General features: G+C 41.9%; 1 protein-coding gene across 2 annotated transcripts in view; it reads right to left on the bottom strand.

Annotated features, from left to right (window-relative positions):
- Positions 1–1,623: 1,623 nt before the first annotated feature.
- LOC147018203 (uncharacterized) overlaps positions 1,624–22,603 on the bottom strand; it is a 23,099-nt gene continuing 2,119 nt past the window's right edge. The window contains exons 2-8 of one of the 2 annotated variants that reach the window (XM_085897669.1): positions 19,832–19,876; positions 9,079–9,160; positions 5,678–5,738; positions 5,293–5,487; positions 4,821–4,953; positions 4,244–4,395; positions 1,624–3,283 (exon numbers count right to left, since the gene is read on the bottom strand). In XM_085897669.1, the coding sequence (XP_085753795.1) occupies positions 3,151–3,283; positions 4,244–4,395; positions 4,821–4,953; positions 5,293–5,487; positions 5,678–5,738; positions 9,079–9,160; positions 19,832–19,876 (801 nt within the window). In that variant the 3' untranslated portion in view covers positions 1,624–3,150. Of the gene's footprint in view, positions 3,284–4,239; positions 4,396–4,820; positions 4,954–5,292; positions 5,488–5,677; positions 5,739–9,078; positions 9,161–19,831; positions 19,877–22,603 lie in introns of both variants that reach the window. The other variant, XM_085897670.1, reaches the window with a different exon arrangement.

The raw sequence follows: 22,603 nt of genomic DNA on the forward strand, positions 1-22,603 counted from the left end.
TGATGTATTTCATTTGCTTGTGTCGGTGTATCTGTTGTGTGTCGAGTAAAACCCGTGTGCCTCCGTCCTTTACCGCCATTTCTTTCCGTGTGTGCATTAATCTCTGGGGTTCTCTGCTGTCAGCCTCCAAGGGAGAACTGTTTGGCCATCCATCCAGGCATGGATTAATCCCCTGGACACGACAATATCATTAAAAATAGATACATGTTCAAGCACATAGATGTAATAATCATGTTGTATTTGAGTACTTTTCCCATTAAAAGGTTATAACAATACATTGTGCTCGATGCTAAAAACATTTACTTTTTCAAGTTAATTATCAATCAAGTTTAATTGGCAACATTTTATATCTTTTTATCACCCTAAACCCATTATGCTAATTTTGGAGAAATTTGCATCCACAGTTGCCAATGCACCTGTTAGTCAAAGTTCAGAACAAAACTAATATAGATAATGCTCGGAAATGCAAAGCATGAGATGAAGAGACCCTTCCCATGTCCTTTTTCTCAAGACTTTTATCAACTGCTCTCTCACCATCAGTCAATTGCCACTCTTAGTTTGTTCTACAGATTTTTTTTGGAAAATGTTCTGCTGGACTTTCTAACTTGGTTCTTCCTGTACGAGTGTTTGGACGCAAGACTCGGTTGGCCATGTCTACACCCCCATGTTGTATAGCTGATCCAAAGTACAGAATAAAAAGGCATGCAGATAGTTTTATCCCTTGTGCTGTCTCGCTTTGGAATTCGCTACCTGTAACATGATTCACATCCTACAACCTACCCAGCTTTGAGATGAATGTCAATCCTACTTCCTACATCTTTGAGGTTGCATTGCGTTTCACCTGACTTCTGCTACTTCCTGTGTCTTGGATGTTTTCTTGTTATTTTTCTCTTTCTTTTATTTTGTTTTGCTTAATCCAACCTTCCCTTATCCCCTTACCTAAAATGGCTTTATGCCTTGTTTGGGGCGATTTCCATTAAAATTAAAATAATGCACCTGGTAAGGTGTTATATGAACTTTGTAGTTATTATAGCATTAAGCCTTGGATTTTATGCCTGGTGTTGGCTTAATAGTTATGGTGGTGGGCTTTGGAATCTAGGGTCCTGAGTTCAAATCCTACTCAGCTGTTGAATTAATACCAGGTGGGGTTAACTCGGCCAGTCATCCTTCCAAGGTTGGCAAAATGAGTGCCAGCGTGCTGGTATCCTGTGTCGGAGTGGTGACCCATCCAGGATTGTGCCCAATAGCCAAGGAGACTGCTTCAGCAGCACCAACGCTCTGCACAGAGTCTGGTCCCAATCTCCTCCTCCTCCTCCTTGAATTTTGATGTTTTGTACAAGTCTCAACGCTCGTTGTTGTGACTCGTGGATGTCCCCCTTGTAAAGGCCAGTGAACCTCAGCTTATTCTGGAGATTGAGGTCGTTTCGAAAACGTAATTGTTCAACAGGTTCTCTTGACTATTTGCATCAAGCTCTGGTCTTCCAGACCTTAAGGAAATGCAGGAAAGCCGCCAGGCTTTAATTGTGACATCAGTGAAATAGAAAAACGTTGGCCGAATAAAGTCCCTGCAATGATATTAAATTAGTAATGTGCATTCCAGAAAAGGCACTCTGAGAATAGGTGTTGATGCTGTTCAGGTGATTTTAAGGGGAAAAAAAAAATTCATTTCAAGAGTAGCACCCAAACACAGGTGAAACCAAAACATCAAATATCACACTCATTGCAATGTTTAGAAGGTTGTTTTGTCTTTGTTTTTACTAACAGACTACCCAACTGCTTGTACTCTACTTACTGTAACCCATTTTGAAAGTTACTGGAAACTCTCACTCAGAAACGCGATTGTGTGACCATAGAACCTTTCTTTCATTCTTCCAGTTAGAGGGATGTGGAATGCACTGCCATTTTCATCAGTAGCATTTTCGTGTCCATCTCAGGTTGCCTTGAGGCTATTAAGTCAACTTTGACGTCAAACAATGGAAACAACTCATCATGAACAGTCCTACGCTTTGATACAAGTGTAAGTCTCCACCACCACCACCACCATGAAGTGTGCCACCTGTAGGCCATACCTGCTGGGGCAGGCAAATTGCCTCCTCTCTAAAGGCTATTAGTGAGCCAGCTTGGTTTTAATCAACAATCTGATAGATGCTAATTCTTCTGAAATGAGGACAGGTTGCATATAATTTGGACTCATAACCTTTGGGCAGCTAGGCCAGTGCCCTCACCACTGGGCCACCATACAGTCCACAAAATTATATAACTCTTCTTGGACTAGCTTCTGGCAGCTATTGTAGTTGCATCATTTCGATTAAAAAAATTCCCTGGCAAGCCTGTTTCAAAGACTGAATCACCTCTCCTGTAATACCACTGGTTCTCAATTTCTCAAGCTGGTTCTGTCAAAGTTGCCAAACGTTTTCAAAGTCTGCATGACCATAATGTGGCCAGATTCATAAGCAAGGCATTGCATTCCAAACTACAAGTACAAGTGCCAATAAAAGTTAATATCAACTAATATTATTTATACAAGATCATTTAGATATTTTTCTCTATGAGAAACAATTTCATTGTGATGACTTTAAAACAAACATACAAAAATAATATTCAAACCAAAAGTAACACAAGCATCTATAAGTCCTACGATATAAAATAAGGAAATTCTCTGTGGGTGTGTATGTCTGAAAATCATAGAAAAAAACACTGTTGGGCCAATCTCCACCAAAGTTTGCATACGTGCTGGGGGTACCCATGGTCAGGTCATCGGAATAACCGCACCCCCCATCCCCCCCCCCTCCCAGGAAGGTGGAGAGATATCTTACGATTTTCGCATGTACATGCGGCACAGTGAAAGTGGTTTACTAACCCCTGCTGGAGACAGTAGGAATTACTAGCCGCGGCACAAAATACATTTTCCACACCTCCCCCAATACCCCCTACCGCTAGGCTGCTCCAGGTCGGATCAGGTGTTTCTAGTGTATCAAAATGTTTTTTCATAAACCTCATTGTTTGAATGGAACTTGATACCAAGTTACATCATGAACTATCTAGTCAAATTCAGAGTTTATAATGTTGATTTGACCTGCACAGCAAAGTAACAGCAAAATAAAATCTTTACACATCATTCTTCTCCATCCTACAACTCCTCTCGCCTCCTTAACGGCCCAGTGGCTGCCGCAGGCTCGAGTAGAGAGACTGAACATAGGTGAAGATGCATTTAGGATCCGGATGGTGCCTCATTTCCATCATGTCATCCACCTCTATGAGCCGGTCGCAGTGAGCCAGCCGCCTGCGATAAATGGGGGAGGAAAACCACAAACAGATGAATGAGTTTCCTTCTCAAATTATAGCAAATTCACTTAAAATTAGTGCAATCACAGTCTTTACTCTAAAGCTATCAGTCCATGGGAAATGAGCAATTTGCAGTCATCTGTTAAAGGGATAATGCAGCCTCCGAGGCATTTGTGTTCTTAAATTGGATACCATTTCAGAAACACATTTCTGAAAATTAAATTTTTGTCTGCTGCCTAGTTTTGATGAAATAACCCCTTTTCTGAAAGAAAATGACAGAATTACAATTTTTTTCTGACGGTATATCCTCAAATCTGCCATCTCAGGACCAGCATGTTGTGATGTCACAAGGTTAACATGGCATCTCAGACCAAAAGGAATTTTTTGAGTGAGTCAAGCTATTGCGATATCCATGACTACAGCAGAATTTCCTCAATGCATTTGGAGAACAAAGACATAGAAAGTGGATGTCACTGTGAGCAACAGCAGCAATGATGAGGCAGTAATCGAACCTTACTGTTTTGAACCAGAGGCTGGTGACAGCATGGAGAGGGCAGCGAGACTGATTTGAAAAACTCCAATGGCAACGTTGGGCACGAGGCCAGAGGCTTCTTAACATGGATCTATGCGAAATAAGCTTACACATTTTCTGATGAGCCATTAACAATTTATAATTCTTCATGCTTTCCACAGGCCCATGCGTGCTCAATGGGTGGGTTCCTCCAGGATCCAGGGACAATATCAACATGTTATTCTGAAAAATATTATCAATATTTCAGAAGCCTTGAGAAATCCTACAAAAACCTTTAATGAGATCTGATAGACATGTCATGAAAAATGTTTGTCGGTGTAAATACAATATCAATCTCAGACGGAAGTCAAAACACACAGATTCAGACACATTCAGTTGACCAAGCATGCACAAACGAGCGCCAGACAGCCATCCAGACAAACCTACTCTGCGGTGTCGAATGCCAATTTGAAGTTCTTCTGAGGCTGGGAGGAGCTGAGAGTGCTGAACTCGAAGGCAGATGGGAATGATGAGTGCAGCAAAGCACAGAAGGCTAACCCATCCGCCCAGCTGGATGAAAAGTTCATGACATTAACATCCTGCACACAGGAACCACACACAGTGAAAGGGCCATGAGTCTGGCTGGATGAGAGGTTCACCACCTCAACATCCTGCACACAGTGATCATGTACAACACAAGGGTTACAAGTCAGGCTGAATGAGAGGTTCACCACCTTAACATCCTGCATAGAGGGAGTATGCACGGTGCAAAGGCTATGAGATGGAGGGACAGTTTCAAATGATGGCGTGAGGATATAAGGAACCCTCCTAAAACACCCGTGCTTATCACGATCCCTGCATCAAGTGTTGCTGTGTACAATTTGCTCGAAGTAATGACTGAAACTTACGAGTTATACATTAGTTATCATGCCTGAAATCAAGTGGGTGTGCAAAACACCCAGGATATTAGGATGGGTGTTGCTTGCTAATAATCACAGGATTAGAGTACTATTGGAGTGCTAACCGGATAGCCTTCTGTTTGCTTTCTGACCCAGTCCAGGAGAATCTGCTTTACATCCCCAATGCCTCCTCCCAGAGAAGCTGAGCGACGCAAAGGAGCTCTCACGGCCATGCTCCGGCCCCCTCCGCGTGGCTCTCTGGAGGATAGAATGGTGGGTGCTCAGTATGTGCTGGGATGTACAGTTTAAATGTATTCTTCACATCGAAGGATATATCCATTTACATTTCAAAAATGTTTTGCTCTAGTTTTGCTTTTTCTCTCGCTGTAATACAAGTCTCAACCCTGTCACATAATCCTGGTGCAAATTGAGGTGTTGACAAGGAGCACATGAGCATATTGGAATATAATGAGTTTTTTTAGCTGCAATATACTGTCTTTACACTGCAACAATGTGAAAAACAATACTGCTGTTATTCATCGTCATTTGCTCACGTCAGGTAAGACACAAGACAAGTGATTCGTTGCACAGACTCACAGTGTGTTCTGACGTCCAAGCTTCTGGAGGAGAGGGGGGCGAAACTGTTGTCCACGTGACTTCGGGAGATCAATAGTTTGAGAGTGGGAAAAAGTGGAGATGGAATGTGAACGCCAGGGAGCTTGGAACGTTTTCTTATCAGGTTCTCCACCACTGGTTCTTTCTTCAATGGCTCTCACAGGCTCTTTGTCAGAACTGGGACAGGAGACAAGGAAGATACAACGACAATAGACGCCAGAAGTGAAGGTTAAGGTAACCGAGGAGCATACGGAAATTGGCATGTTGGTGGAGCACGGTCTACATCTATATAAAGAGAATAGAAAATGACATATAGATGAAGCACAGTCTCCATCTATATGGTATCAGGAATCAAGAGAAGACATACCAAATAATGCTTCGTACAGCATTGTATGGTGTGCTGCTTGGGATGATTGTCGAGTTCACATCTACAGATGCAGAAGTTAGAGTGAAACAAATCGATTGAGATTTTCAGTTCACAGAAAACATTAAACCTTGAAATCACTAACAAATTTATATCCAAAGCATTTCCTTCATAATCTGTGGCTTCTGTATCTAGATTCCTGTGATGTCTTCCACGGCAGTTAGCAGCGAAACATGCCCTTTGGAATCCCCTGCCCTTATGTTTTAATGAGATGATGTGGTAAATACAGTGCTTTGTTTACCTTTTGTTTTGTTTTTTCACAAACATTTTATACCCTTTTCAAAAAAACACCCCCTTTCAAAATTTTCACCTTTTGTTGCCTTATAGCCTGGAATTAAATTGCATTAAATCAGACTTTTTCCCACCTTGATTTACACATTGTGACCCACAACTTCCAAGTGAAAAACAAATTCTATAAATTTCAGAAAATTCATTAAAAATACAAAACGAGAATATCTTGGTTGGATAAGTGTCCACCCCCCTTATAATAGTAATTGTAAATTAGCTCATGTGCAACCAATCACCTTCAAAATCACACACCAAGTTAATTGGCCTCCACCTGTGGTTTAATTGGAGTGACTGATTATTTCAGAATAAAAATCAGCTGTTCCAGTCGGTTTCCACTGCTGGGTAATGCATTTCACAACAAAGACTCAACCATGAGCACCGACGAGCTTTCAAAAGACCTCGAGATAAAAGTTGTGGAAAGGCACAGATCAGGGGATGGGTATAAAAAATATTTCAAAGGCCTTAAACATCCCTTGGAGCACAGTCAAGAAAATCATTAAGAAGTGGAAGGTGTATGGTACCACCAAGACCCTGCCTAGATCAAGCCATCCCTCCAAACTGGATGACCAAGCAGGAGGAGACTGATCAGAGGCCACCAAGAAGTCAATGACAACTTTGAAAGAGCTACATGCCTTTATGGCAAAGACTGGTCACTGTGTGCATGTGATAACAATATCCCAAGCACTCCACAAGTCTGGCCTGCATGGTAGGGTGGCAAGAAGGAAGCCATTACTCAAAAAAGCCCACCTTGAGTCCCGTTTGAGGTATGCAAAAAAACACTCGGGCAAATTCTGAAGGCATGTGGCAAAATGTTTTATGGTCTGACAAAACCAAGATGGAACTTTTTGGCCTAAATGCAAAATGTTATGTTTGGCACAAACCCAACACAGCACATCACCCAAAGAACACCATCCCTACTGTGAAGCATGGTGGTGGCAGCATCATGTTTTGGGGATGTTTCTCAGAAGCAGGGACTGGGGCACTTGTCAGGGTGGAAGGGAAAATGGATGGAGCAAAATACAGAAAAATTTGAGAGGAAAACCTGGTGCCCTCTGCAAGAAAGCTGAAATTGGGACGGAAGTTCACCTTTCAGCATGACAACGACGCAAAGCACACAGCCAAAGCCACACTGAAGTGAGAGGAACAAAAAGATAAATGTCCTTGAGTGGCCCAGTCAGAGCCCCAACATAAATCCAATTGAAAATCTCGGGCATGACTTGAAGATTGCTGTCCATCAACGCTCCCCACGTAACTTGACTGGGCTTTAACAGTTTTGTGCAGAAGAATGGGAAAATATTACCTAATCAAGGTATGCAAAGTCGGTAGAGACCTATCCCAATGGACTCACAGCTGTAATTGCTGTCAAAGGTGCTTCCACCAAGTATTAACTCGGGGGGGGGGGGGGGGTGGACACTTACCCAACCAAGATATTCTAGTTTTGTATTTTTAATTATTTTTTTTGAGATTTGTAGACTTTGTTTTTCACTTGGTAGCTGTGGGTTATGATGTGTAAATAAAGATGGAAAAATTCTGATTTGATGCAATTTAATTCCAGGCTACAAGGCAACAAAAAGTGAAAAATTTGAAAGGGGGTACAGTTTCTATAGGCATTGTACCTTGTGTTGAGATGTTCCCCCCCAATCAGGATGTTGGTGGTGTCTTTCATCTTGGAGAGGCTGAGTTATTTTAGCATCACAACATTACTAGCACGCTATTACAAATGGCACACAAGCAAAGAATATCCTCAAAGAACCACTCAAAGAAAATTTTTATCTGCCAAACAACAGTGACCTTCAGCTCATGGATGAGCTTATACAAGAGCAAATTGGTCGACATCAGAGCACTTTTCCGTCAATTACAAAAGGACATTTGTCCATAATGACCAAATCAATATTGTGGATGGGATTTGAACCTGGGATCCCAACATGATGAGATACCTGCTCAGATGGGAACCGCCAACTCCCAAAAACAAGTGTATGCATATCTCAGAATGCACATAATAAAGTGTTGGGAGCTCATTTTTTGGATAATGCACAGACAAGTCAAGAGCAAATGTTCAACTTTGTTCATTGACATACTGCAGTGCTGTGGCATAACTAATGGGTGGAAATCATGGTGAAGCAGATCCAACTATAAATCAATGGGTGTCTTTCATAAACTGCATTCAAGCCAGTAGTTGTATTTTCACACATAAGGAATATGACATTAGGCTAACCATAGAATATGTCCTTGTTCTTGATTAATGTGCGTTTGTATTGTGCAGCACCATCTGCAACACATCTAACGTTGCAACAACATATGCCTTCAGGTGGCAACACCTTGGCAATATCCAGGGTTCAACAGGCAAATGTTAATTTACGTTTGATCAACAACTGTGCCAAATAATGGCCATCGTCAACAAGAGGCATTCAGGCAGCTTCTCTTGAACTTCAACAGCACTACCGTGAACTTCATTCCTCCAACACAAAACGTCTAGTTGCTCGACGATGACCGTGAAGTAAATGGGCTAAGCACACTGACATCGTGGCAAGATCGGAAGAGGTAAAGGTCATACGACGTCCGATAGCGGTTGAAATTATGCACGAGATTATGGACTCCGTTAGTACAGAACTTCCAGCATTTGAAGTCGACACTCCCTCCCCCTCCTCCACCCCTCACCCACACCCACCTGTTCCTCCACCCCATCTTACTGACATCTTATTGACATCAGCTCACCTAATGTACTCCAACAGTACCTTCTCATGCTTTCTACACAAACCACCAATAAGGACAAGAGCAAAGAGATATTCTGGAAGCCCCCATCACTTTCAGGTTCAAATTACACAGCACACAGACTTGGATATCACATGCTGTTGCTTCATCGTTGCTCTAGCAAATGTAGAACACTCAAAAACACCACGATGGGTCACCATGAGAACTACAGTGCTTGCCCCCATCAGGGCAAATATGAATGGCACTATAGTGCAGTGCAAATATTAGTTGCATCCATCTGCAACAAAGTGGGTAAAGATAATATCCTTCCCAAACTTTAGTTTTTATTGTTTAATCATACCCACTTGGTTCGTTTTGTAGATCTTGATGTTTTGGCAAAAATGGTGGATTATTCACTCCAGGCTGGAGGTGCTTCGAAGAAGCAAGCTGTCAAAGATAGTGAGATAAAACATCAAGGAAAGAAAAAGAAAACAAAAGATAAACAAGAAAAAGGGCAATCAGAGATGGCACATGTTTGCCAGGACTTGTTTTTTTGCGGTGTTTGTACGGTTTTGTGAAGTGTATTTTGTGTATTAAAACAAGTATCGACGTAACGAGAACTGCCACCTTAAACTGCTGGCAGTGATTACCAGGTACTAAGATGTCCTGCTTTGATGCAATCCTGCTCTGAACGGACACCTGACCCTGACCCATGATGTTTTTAAAATTATTATTCAATTGAATTTAGACTGTAATGAAAATAAATTCAATTCAAATCACATGGAAGACCAAATAGGTACAGTCCTGCATTGGAGTCATCAGAAGGAACCCGAACAAGCAACAAGCAAAGATGGAGTGATCAAGAGGAACCTGGAGAGGATTCGCGTTGCAGTTGCTACTCCTCGACCCTCAAACCCATCCAGGCACAGCCAAGTGAGCCTTATTCAAAAGAATAAATAAAAAAGAACCCAGATCAAAAAATAACTAATTCTGGCTGCCAGACCATACATTTGATCAGGTTTAAATTTAAAACGTTTTTTCCCCATCACTACTAGACCATAATTGTGAAGTTTCACTTCGATCGGGAAGCAGTTCAAGAGAAAGAATTTCTTTGAAGATTTTCGCTCAATCTAATATGGCCGCCGCCAGACCATGCGTCTTATTAATTATGCATGAACACCCTGGTATCCCCAAAGCTTGGGGAACATTGTGTGGTTTCCCCTCGATCTGTCCAGCTGTTCTGGAGATTTTTTTTATAGGTTTTAGGGTAAATCCAACGTGGCTGCCAAACCATGTGACCTATGACATCATAAGTGTGAACATTTTGTTCCATATGGATAGGTGGTCATACCTGTAAAGTTTCATCTCGATCTGGTTAACTGTTTCAGAGAAGAAGATTTTTTTGTGTTGTTTTTTTTTTTTCCAAAAAAACAATATGACTGCCGAACCACATGACTGATGACGTCATCAATTTTTTTTCTTTGGACCAATTTATTTCAACAGCACTACAACAGAAGACCCACAAAATTTTTCATACTGATCGGATGTAGCGTTCTACGTCTGCAATTATGATGTCATGACAAAGGCACCTATGACCTCAAAAAAATCATACGATTCCCCATGAGGAGTAGTTGCCATGTGCCAAGTTTAAATTTTTTCCTGGGTGCAGTTTCACAGATACAGAGGTCAAAAGTTTTTGCTTTTTTTCCAACATGGCTGCCACACCATGTGACCTATGACTGACATGATAATTATGATTATAACATTCTACATGAGTAGTCGCTCGGATGGTGAAAATTTCGTCGCAATCTGACAGGCGGTTGCAGAGAAAAACACTCGTGTTCTGTGCGGACAAACAAACAATCAACAGACAGACAGACAAACGGACCAAAATGTAATACCCTCTCCTCTGGAGAGGGTAAAAAACAAGGATATAGCACAAAAAAGACAAGTAATACAGTACATCTTTGTAAGATATCATACCATTCTCAAAAGGTTGGTATTGACGACACATACTGACCAACATGTATAGAAAATGTCTCTTGGGGTTGTGTACAATACAGCGACAGATCTTACAAAGATTTCTCTGCCCCCTGAACTCGAACATAGCGAAGCCATATCCCTGTACCTTGACTCAGTGGCCAAAGACACAGACACATTGTGATGAAACAGAACATGTCCATTTTTTCCATTGCACACCAAAAGGTATCTGATATGTTGTGGGATGGGATACACTGGCCAACTTTGTCCGACATGACACAAAACATACTTCGTATTCAGGTTTTCAGATTGAGTGAAAGTACCCATCTTTAAACATTCCTACTTGTACAACCAAGAGTAGGAGAATTTTTTTTAGTTCTGGTGCACTTGCTCTCAATGTCATATAAGAGGGAAATCTGCGAGACATTTACATTTTAATCAAGAAAAAGGTTCACCCCAATATGGTCCTTTTCATCAAAACGTGGCACCTAACTTCATAATCATGTCATGTGTATATATGTATATATATATATATATATATATATATATATATATATATATATATATATATATATATATATATATATATATGACGACATAACTACATCGTCACATAACAATGCAACTACATAACCACATCGTCACATAACAATATAACTACATAACCACAGTCACATAACAATATAACTACATAACCACATCGTCACATAACAATATAACCACATAACAATATAACTACATAACCACATGACTACATAATCATGTCATATATATATATATATATATATATATATATATATATATATATATATATATATATATATATATTGTTGTGGTTGACCAAATTCGCAAACCACCATTCAGGTCCCTTAGGTGAGATATCTCGGTAAGTATATGTGTAGTTAGGCCCAAACCCGTTGTCTAGAGGGAATAAATGTCATTCATGAGGGCTGCGACTCTTCAGGATAGCCGTTTTTCTTTTACTATCTTTATTTTGGACCAACCGCCACTATTACCACCACCAACCACGTCTCAACAGCCATCACAACAACCACCAACCACAACGCCGCTTCACCACAACCGCCACGACCTTTACCGTCACAACTCGCCACCATCGCATCACCGTCATCTCGCGCCACTCGTGGGCACCGATGCTGGACTCGTGCGGGGCGCGCACCGAGCAGCCTGTTCAAAAGCATCACGGACTTTCCGCAGAAAAACGGATCAAAAACGACTCACGCCCACTTTTGTTCCGTCCAATCGGTGAGCGAGGGGCGATTTGGCCCCGCCTCCAGGGCGTTGGAGGGCGGTCGCTATATGCAAATTCATGGATCAAAAAGCATTCACGCCCACTTTTCCTCGGGCCAATGGGGAGCCAGCAAGAGAGGTGAAAGGTCGGAGGCAGAGGGTCAAAGATGAAGGAGCGAGGCCACGGGGGATATAAGGGGCCGCGTTCGTCAGTCGAGGCAGTTGAGTTCGCAGGAGGAACAGTTGAGTTGGAAGCGGAGGAAGAGTTCGCAGTTGGAAGGGGCGAAGCAGTTCGTCAGTTCAGTGCAGTTGGGAGTTCGCGGAGTCGGAGTGAAGAGGACGGAGCTGTGGAGAGGCGGCGGCGGCGAAGGCGGACGAGGGGGTGCTCGCGTCGGATTCGGGGAACTGCGGAGAGAAAGGCCGGCGGCGCGAACGAGGTCGTGGTGGAGACGCTCGTCGCGGGACCCGCGATGTTGTGAAATCCTCCTTTCCCCGAGCATCAGCAACCCCCTCCTGTTTCCCCCCGCGCTGAGATAGTGCGACAAAAGGGGCCCCCTTCCCACCCCCTACCAGACACTGTCCGCGAGGCCCGCGGAGTTGAGGCACCACCGCCGCTCCGCGTCTCATCATCAGACGGGTAGGCCCGACACGGTCTCGGCCCCAGGCCCGCCTACCCCCTCATCCTGGAGGGTGGTTCTCCTTTCTTTTGCTTTGGGAATATGTGTTGTCGGCGCCGTCTGTGAAGTAAAATTGTATAAGTGTTGCCGTGTGCTCGCGTAGTCGGTATTAGATCTGCATTGTTGCATTTGCTTTTTGTCTTCTTCTTTTCCATGTGCTTTTGGTGGAATTGTATATGTGTGCTTTCCGTTCATCGCGAAATAAATGTGCTTATTATTGAACTGTTTTCCCGCTTCGCTTCGTCATTTCTTTCATTGAATCCCCATCTTGCTTCACGTAAAGGGTTGGTCGTGGGCTAAGACGCCCGATAATTAATCGAACCGTCGAGGCCGACGAATAACACCGCTCGGTTATCCCGATAGTACGGAACGGGTCGCTTAAGTGGCCCGTGTCCGAAGTCGACCTGCGGCGAGGTGCGATCGCCCGGTCTACCCTCCATGTGGGTACTTAGGTAGGTCGAATTTGGCGAGCAACCCTATCCCACGCGGGGGCCGATTGGCTCGATCGCGGTGAGACCGAAAGGTCCACCCGTGACTGGTTCCCGGCGTTAGTCCGAGAGGGTCACGACTGGATTGTCCGTCCGGTGGGCGACGTGCCGCGATTCGAGTTACGTGGCCGTTCGCACGCCGGCGGGCGCGAATCCGCGACAATATATATATATATATATATATATATATATATGTATATATATATATATATATGTATATATATATATATATATATATATATATATATATATATATATATATATATATATATATATATATATATATATGACGACATAACTACATCGTCACAGAACAATATAACTACATAACCACATCGTCACATAACAATACAACGACATAACCACATCGTCACATAACAATATAACTACATAACCACAGTCGCATAACAATATAACTACATAACCACAGTCACATAACAATATAACTACATAACCACATCGTCACATAACAATATAACTACATAATCATGTCATATATATATATATATATATATATATATATATATATATATATATATATATATATATATATATATATATATATATATATATATATATATGACGACATAACTGCATCGGCACATAACAATATAACTACATAACCACAGTCACATAACAATATAACGACATAACCACATCGTCACATAACAATATAACTACATAACCACAGTCACATAACAATATAACTACATAACCACAGTCACATAACAATATGACCACATAACCACAGTCACATAACAATATAACTACATAACCACAGTCACATAACAATATAACTACATAACCACAGTCACATAACAATATGACTACATAACCACAGTCACATAACAATATGACTACATAACCACAGTCACATAACAATATGACTACATAACCACATCGTCACATAACAATATAACTACATAACCACATGACTACATAATCATGTCTCATATATATATATATATATATATATATATATATATATATATATATATATATATATATATATATATATATATATATGTATGACGACATAACTACATCGTCACATAACAATATAACGACATAACCACATCGTCACATAACAATATAACTACATAACCACATCGTCACATAACAATATAACTACATAACCACATCGTCACATAACAATATAACTACATAACCACATCGTCACATAACAATATGACTACATAATCATGTCATATATATATATATATATTGTTGCGGATTTGCGCCCGCCGGCGTGCGAACGGCCACGTAACTCGAATCGCGGCACGTCGCCCACCGGACGGACAATCCAGTCGTGACCCTCTCGGACTAACGCCGGGAACTAGTCATGGGTGGACCTTTCGGCCTCACCACGATCGTGCCAATCGGCCCCCCGCGTGGGATAGGGTTGCTCGCCAAATTCGACCTACCTAAGTACCCACACGGAGGGTAGACCGGACGATCGCACCTCGCCGCAGGTCGACTTCGGACACGGGCCACTTTAAGCGACCCGTTCCGTACTATCGGGATAACCGAGCGGTGTTATCGTCGGCCCCGACGGTTCGATTAATTATCGGGCGTTTTAGCCCACGACCAACCCTTTACGTGAAGTAAGATGGAGATTCAATAAAGGAAAAGATGAAGCGAAACGGGAAAACAGTTCAACAATAAGCACATTTATTTCGCGATGAACGGAAAGCACACATATACAATTACACCAAAAGCAAATGTAAAAGGAGAAGAAACACACAATATTACACAAAAAGCAAATATAAAAGAAGAAGACAATGCAGAGCTATCCGACTACCGAGCACACGGCGACACTTATACAATTTTACTTCACAAACGGCGCCGACAACACATATACCCAAAGCAAAAGAAAAGGACCACCCTCAAGGATGAGGCGGGCCTGGGGCCGAGACCGCGTCGGGCCTACCCGTCTGATGATGAGACGCAAAGTGGCGGTGGCGCCCCAACTCCGCGGGCCTCGCGGACAGTGTCTGGTAGGGGGTGGGAAAGGGGCCCCCTTGTCGCACTATCTCAGCGCGGGGGGAAACAGGAGGGGGTTGTTGATGCTCGGGGGAAAGGAGGATATCTCCCTGTCTCGGGTCCCGCGACGAGCGTCTCCACCACGACCTCGGTCGCGCCGCCGGCCTCTCCCTCCGCAGCTCCCCGACTCCGACGCGAGCACCCCCTCAACCGCCTTCGCCGCCGCCGCCTCTCCACAGCTTCGTCCGATCGCCCTCTCCGTCTCCTCTCTTGACTCGTCCCAACTCTTCACTGGCTCCGCGAACTCCCAACTTCGAACTCCTTGACTGACGAACGCAGCCGTTTATATCCCCCGTGGCCTCGCTCCCCCACCTTTGACCCTTTACCTCCGACCCTTCACCTCCAACTGGCTCCCCATTGGACCGAGGAAAAGTGGGCGTGAATGCTTTTTGATCCATGAATTTGCATATAGCGACCACACTCCAATGCCCTGGAGGCGGGGCCAAATCGCCCCACGCTCACCGATAGGACGGAACAGAAGTGGGCGTGAGTCGTTTTTGATCCGTTTTCCTCGGAAAGTCTGTGATGTTTCTGAACACGCTGCTCGGTGCGCGCCCTGCACGAGTCCAGTATCGGTGCCCACAAGTGGCGCAAGAATGGTGGTGATGCGATGGTGGCGAGTTGTGACGGTAAAGGTCGTGGCTGTTGTTGTGAAGCGGCGTTGTGGTTGGTGGTTGTTGTTGTGAAGCGGCGTTGTGGTTGGTGGTTGTTGTGTGATGGCTGTTGAGACGTGGTTGGTGGTGGTAGTAATGGCGGCTGGTCCAAAATAAAGATAGTAAAAGAAAAACGGCTATCAAGAGGGGTCGCAGCCCGAGTGAATGACATTTATTCCCTCTAAACAACGGGTTTGGGCCTAACTACACATATACTTACAGAGATATCTCACCTAAGGGACCTGAATGGTGGTTTGTGAATTTCGTCAACCACAACACTATGTATATATATATATGTATATATATGTATATGTATATATATATGTATATGTATATATATATATGTATATGTATATATATATATATATATATATATATATATATATATATATATATATATATATATATATATGTATATATATATATATATATATCTATATATATATATATATATATATATATATATATATATATATATGACGACATAACTACATCGTCACATAACAATATAACTACATAACCACAGTCACATAACAATATAACGGCATAACTACATCGTCACATAACAATATAACTACATAACCACAGTCACATAACAATATAACGACATAACCACATCGTCACATAACAATATAACTACATAACCACAGTCACATAACAATATAACTACATAACCACAGTCACATAACAATATAACTACATAACCACAGTCACATAATAATATGACTACGTAACCACAGTCACATAACAATATGACTACATAACCACAGTTACATAACAATATAACTACATAACCACAGTCACATAACAATATAACTACATAACCACAGTCACATAACAATATGACTACGTAACCACAGTCACATAACAATATGACTACATAACCACAGTCACATAACAATATGACTACATAACCACAGTCACATAACAATATGACTACATAACCACAGTCACATAATAATATGACTACATAACCACAGTCACATAACAATATGACTACATAACCACAGTCACATAATAATATGACTACATAATCACAGTCACATAACAATATGACTACATAATCAAGGTCGCATGATTATATTACTGCAGGGACATGTTAGGGGTCAACGGGTGTAGTATAAACTAGTTATGCCATAAGAACATGTTTAGCGTAAGTGTGCAGTTTTCATGTAATGAATATATATATATATATATGATATATATATATATATATATATATATATATATATATATATATATATATATATATATATATATATATATAAATGATTGGTCATGTGTCGAAGTTTGTGCAGAAAATGATAACCATGACCCTCCCCTCCGTATATGTCTAAACCCTTGCTATCCCCCCTCCTTAATCTCTTAAATCATTCCCTTGTAATCTATTTCTGCCTTTTCCTTTATAACGAAGTGCCAACAGCTAGCTTCACAAACCAAATGAATTCCCTCAGCTCTGTGGATGGCCAGGATGCACTTCATGACTGCGTACTGAGGAGAGAACTGACTCAAACCGCGAGCTGGACGGTGGATATGGCCGGATATGTCCGGACAGTGGTTATCTCCGTATGTGTCCGGACGTTGGTTATCTCAGGATGGACCCTCCCCTAACACTGCCTTCCCTTGCCCTCCCCTCATGCTGCCTTCCCTCCCCCCCTCCTCATTGTCCTTCCCCTACTCAATCTTCCTCCCCTCCTCGATTCCCCCTCCCTCCTCATTCTCTCCTCTCCCACCAATCATCCTACCCTCCTGCCCTCTGTCCTCCTCGTTCTTACCCCCCCCCATCAATATACCCATCAGTGAAGCGATGGGTTGTATTTGATAGTAACTGTATATAACTACACAACCACATAGTCACTCAGCTACATATATTTACACCAGCAGAGCCTACCAGTCGCTTCGCTGATGGACTAATTAGTCGTCGTGTTTGCCAAAAAAATTTCGGCGAGAAGGAGAAGGAAAGGAAGACAAATTTACCCATGCATAAGAGTGCCTGACCCCCTCCCCCACCAATCACCGTCCTCACGTCCCCCACTCTTTGTCCCCCCAACTCTCATTCGTCCTGATGTCCCTTCCTACGAGAAATGTCTCACACACGATGACAGGCTTTGACAGGCCACTCTGTTGTTTTTTTTTTTTGGGGGGGGGGTGGGAAAAGTGAAGGAGGGCAAATTTACTCATGTGAAGAGTGCTTTAACCTCAGTGTTGCCCAGGTAAAAAGGAGATTGTAATACCCTCTTCCATCACCATCAGGTGACGCAACATGGTACACATTTACATAGATAATTTATGTGCCCCCCTCCCCTCCCCACATTGTCACATAACTAACAATTAAAAGAACAGAGATTGCAGACTATCACCAAGACTTGTTTTGTGTGGTGTGTTGTGTGGTGTGTTGTGGTGTTGTGTGTTGTATTTCGTGTGGTGTGTTTTGTGTGGCGTTTGTATACTGGTGTGTTATGTAATTAATAAGAGACATAATTAGAACTGCCACTTTATAAATGCTGGCAGTGATAACTGGTTCAGCCATTTCAGAGAAGATTTTTGAAGGTTAAAATTTTTTTTATATATATATATATATATATATATATATATATATATATATATATATATATATATATATATATGGCTGCCGAATCACGTGACTGATGACATCACCAAAAAAAAATTGTAGACCATTTTATCCTGAGATAACCCCTCAAAATTTTTCATACTGATCGGATGTAACATTCTACATATGCAATTATGACGTCATAAAAAAATCGCAATCATTCCCCATGAGGAGTACTTCCTATGTGCCAAGTTTCAATTTTTTCCTTGGTGGGTTTCAGAAATACAGAGGTCCAAAGTTTTTCCATTTTTCCAATATGGCTGCCACACCACGTAACGTATGATGTCATAATTATCATTAAAACATTCTACATGAATAGTCGCACCTATGGTGAAAAATTTTGTCTCAATATGATAAGAGGTTTGCAGAGAAAAACACAAAAGTTCTGTGCGGACAAACACACACACACACACACACACACACACACACACACACACACACACACACACACACACACACACACACACACACACACACACACACACGGACCCAAATGCAATACCCTCTCCTTCGGCAAGGGTAAATATAACTACATGATCAAGCAACTATATATAACTGCATAACCACGTCGTTACATAACTATATATATATATATATATATATATATATATATATATATATATATATATATATATATATATATATATATACATATATACAGTATATATATATATATATATACAGTATATATAAATATACAGTATATATATATATATATATATATATATATATATATATATATATATATATATATATATAGTATATATAAATATACAGTATATATATTATATATACATATATACATATACATATACATAATTGTAAAAAAAACACGTCATAACCACATAATTACATAAGTATGTATAACTATATAACCACATATTTATGTAACTATACGAAACTACATAACCATATATAACTGCATAACCACAGTCACTTACCTATACTGTATATAACTAGTATGTAATCTTGTAACTTTATATATAACTATATAACCACAAAGTTACATAACTTTCAATAAAATACTACATAACCACATAGTTACATTACTAAATATAACTACATAATCATGTAACTATATATAACTACATAATAATATATAACTATATACCCACATGTATACATATTTATATAAAAAAAACAACTACATAACCACAGTCACTAAACTGTGTATAACTACATAATCATATAACTATACATAATCAAGAGTAACATAATTATTATAAAAATGACATAACCAGAGTTACTTCACAATATATAACGATAGTTACATAATTATAACCACATAGTTACATAACTATAAAAACTACATCACCACATAGTTACATAATGTTAAAAAAAAAATAAAACATAACAAAAATAATTGCCTGCCAAAGGAAAACTAGGGTGCAGTTGTAATTTTATGCGATGTACCCCACCTTCGTGATGATCGACGTCTCTTTCTCACCCACCTCTTTGCTGGCCTGGGAGGTGGGTGAGGTGGAGGGGTGAGGTGGAGGGGTGAGGTGGAGGGGTGAGGTGGAGGGTAAGGTGGTTAAGAGAAAAAAACGTCAAAAAAAACAGTGAGGAGCAATTAGGATAAATTTCTCAAAAGACAACAACCCTGAAGTGGAAAAGTACATTTTCTTCAGCTGGGCACGCACGCACACACACACACACACAAATTGGGTAACACCCCGCTCCGAATGTTGTCTTATCCCTAATTGTAGGTTACAGCAGTCTTCTGGACATCCCTGTGTTTGTGACAGGATCATACATGCAGACATTCTGTTTGTTCGTCAAATCCATGTATTCATAATCGGGCTCATCGGATCGTCTTGGTTCAAATGTCGACCCAGCGATAAACTGTCAGCCGAGTGTTTCACATGTAGGATAAGGCATCAATCATTATGTAGGGTCTCCATCAGATGGATGTTATATAAGCCAGGTATACTGTCTGTCAGGACTGGTCGGTGAACGTGAAAGATCCCACGGTGTCTTTCATGAAAAGGTGACGTGTAATCACAGGTACCCTGAACAAATTAAAAATTCCTGCCACCTCAGTCGAGTATCCTGCGTCGGAGTGCCAACTCCTCCAGGTTGTAACCCTTGCCAAGAGACTGCTTCAAAAGAACCAAGAGACAACTAGAAGGGCGCTCGGTAGAGCGCATACAGCCGCCACATCATGCCTGATCCACAAGAACATGTCGGGTCCAATACATTTTTGAAATATCATTCCATATATAGTTTTTGGCCCCATCTCTCAATGGTGAAGAATCATTTTTAAAAAATTATCGGATCCGGATCCGGATCGGATCTTCACCAAAATCGAATCAATTTGTCCTTGTCACAAACACAAACTGTCCACAAAATCTCATCCAGATCCATCCACAACTTTTTGAGATATCCTGCACACAGACAGACAGAAAAAGAAGAAAAAGGAGAAGACCTCGTGCAGAGCATGATGATTGCAAAATCCATAAAACAAATTTGACCTCAAAATAACTGGTGGTTGAATTCAATGTAACACCCAACCACCTTACCTAGTCGCACCCAACTGTCCCTGAACTCTGTGTCCTTTTCTCCTGACAAGGTGGAGAGCTTGCTGTCAAACCTTGACTCAGATTCTGCAACCGGTCCAGACAACATCAGCCCACATGTCCTAAAAACCTGCTCTTCTGCTCTTGCTCACCCTCTCTCTGTTCTATTCACCCTCTAATTTGCTCAAGGCCATCTGCCATCTGCTTGGAAATCTGCTAACCTCACCGCCCTGCATAAAAAAGGTGCAAAAAGAGATCCCTGCAACTACAGACCAATCAGCCTTCTCCCAATCATCAGCAAGGTTATGAAATCCATCATCGTTTCAGACATTAAATCCTTCCTCTTTTCAAATGGCCTGATTTCCCATCATCAATTTGGTTTCAGACCAGGTCACTCTACCCTGGATATGCTGCTTCTGCTCTCCCAACAATGTATGGAGGTCCTCAATGCCGGACATGAAATCAGAGCTGTATCCCTGGACATATCACGTGCTTTTGACACAGTCTGGCACCCTGCCCTACTCACCAAACTCTCTTCCTATGGTATTCAAGGCCATCTCCACTCATGGCTCGCAGACTTCCTCTCCTGTCGCAGTCAACGTGTGGCCCTAAATGGAGTTCTTTCATCCCCTCTTCCTGTGCAGGCTGGAGTTCCTCAAGGTAGCGTTCTGGGCCCTGTTCTTTTTCTGGTTTTCATCAATGATCTCTCGGACTCTCTGGAAAATCCTCTTTACCTCTTTGCTGATGACTCCACCCTCTGCCGTACCATCTGTCATTCCTCAGACCGGCAAGCAGCAGCTTCTTCGCTCACTGCAGATCTGGATAAAATCACAAACTGGTCCAACACGTGGAACATGTCTTTCAATCCAGACAAATCTCACACTCTCACTATGTCTCTCCGAAAGGACCATTTAGAACCCCCCCCCCCCATCCACTTTCTCAACAATTCTCTGGAAGAAGTCCTTTCTTTCAAGCTTCTGGGTCTCACTATCTGCCATGATCTTTCGTGAGAAAGTCACATTTCCAACCTCGCCTCCAAAGCCAGTCGCCGACTGGGAATCCTCCGTCATGCAAAGTCCTTCCTCGGACCACCTGAGCTCCTGACCACATACAAAGCTTTTGTCCACAGCCTGATGGAGTACTGCTCTCCCCTTTGGGCTGGTGCTCCTGCCTCCCACCTTTCTCGGCTTCACGCTGTGGAAACCAAGGCATTTAGAGTCATTGGTATCTCCTGCGATGAGGCTGAGTCTTTGGGCCTCTCACTCTCTCACTGCAGGCAGGTCGGTGGTCTTTCTGTGTTCTACTGTTTCCTCTCCGGTCTCGCCCCCCTCCCCTCCGCTCTCACTATGATTTGTCCCCACCATATTTCCGCAGGGTGCTCAAGGTCCACCAACAACCCCCTTTCTGGTAAAAATACCAAAATCACGAATCATTGCTCACCTTCACTCTTTCATTCCTCTTTTTTCCCGCCTTTGGAACAAACTCCCTCACTCTATTCAATTCCATTCTTCCCTCCAGGCCTTCAAAACAGCTGTTCACCACCACCTCTTATTGTCCCCCATCCAAATCTTTGATCTTTTCTACCCCCGTTAATCCACCCCAAAACCCACCTCCTTCAAATTCCCTGCTTTCCTTCCTGAAAGTCCCTGTAATTTCCATCTTGTATACCCC

The sequence above is a fragment of the Eptatretus burgeri genome, chromosome 10 (genome assembly GCF_056783735.1).
Source record: "Eptatretus burgeri isolate ZD-2024b chromosome 10, Ebu_testis_v1, whole genome shotgun sequence".
In the NCBI taxonomy this organism is placed as follows: Eukaryota; Metazoa; Chordata; class Myxini; order Myxiniformes; family Myxinidae; genus Eptatretus; species Eptatretus burgeri.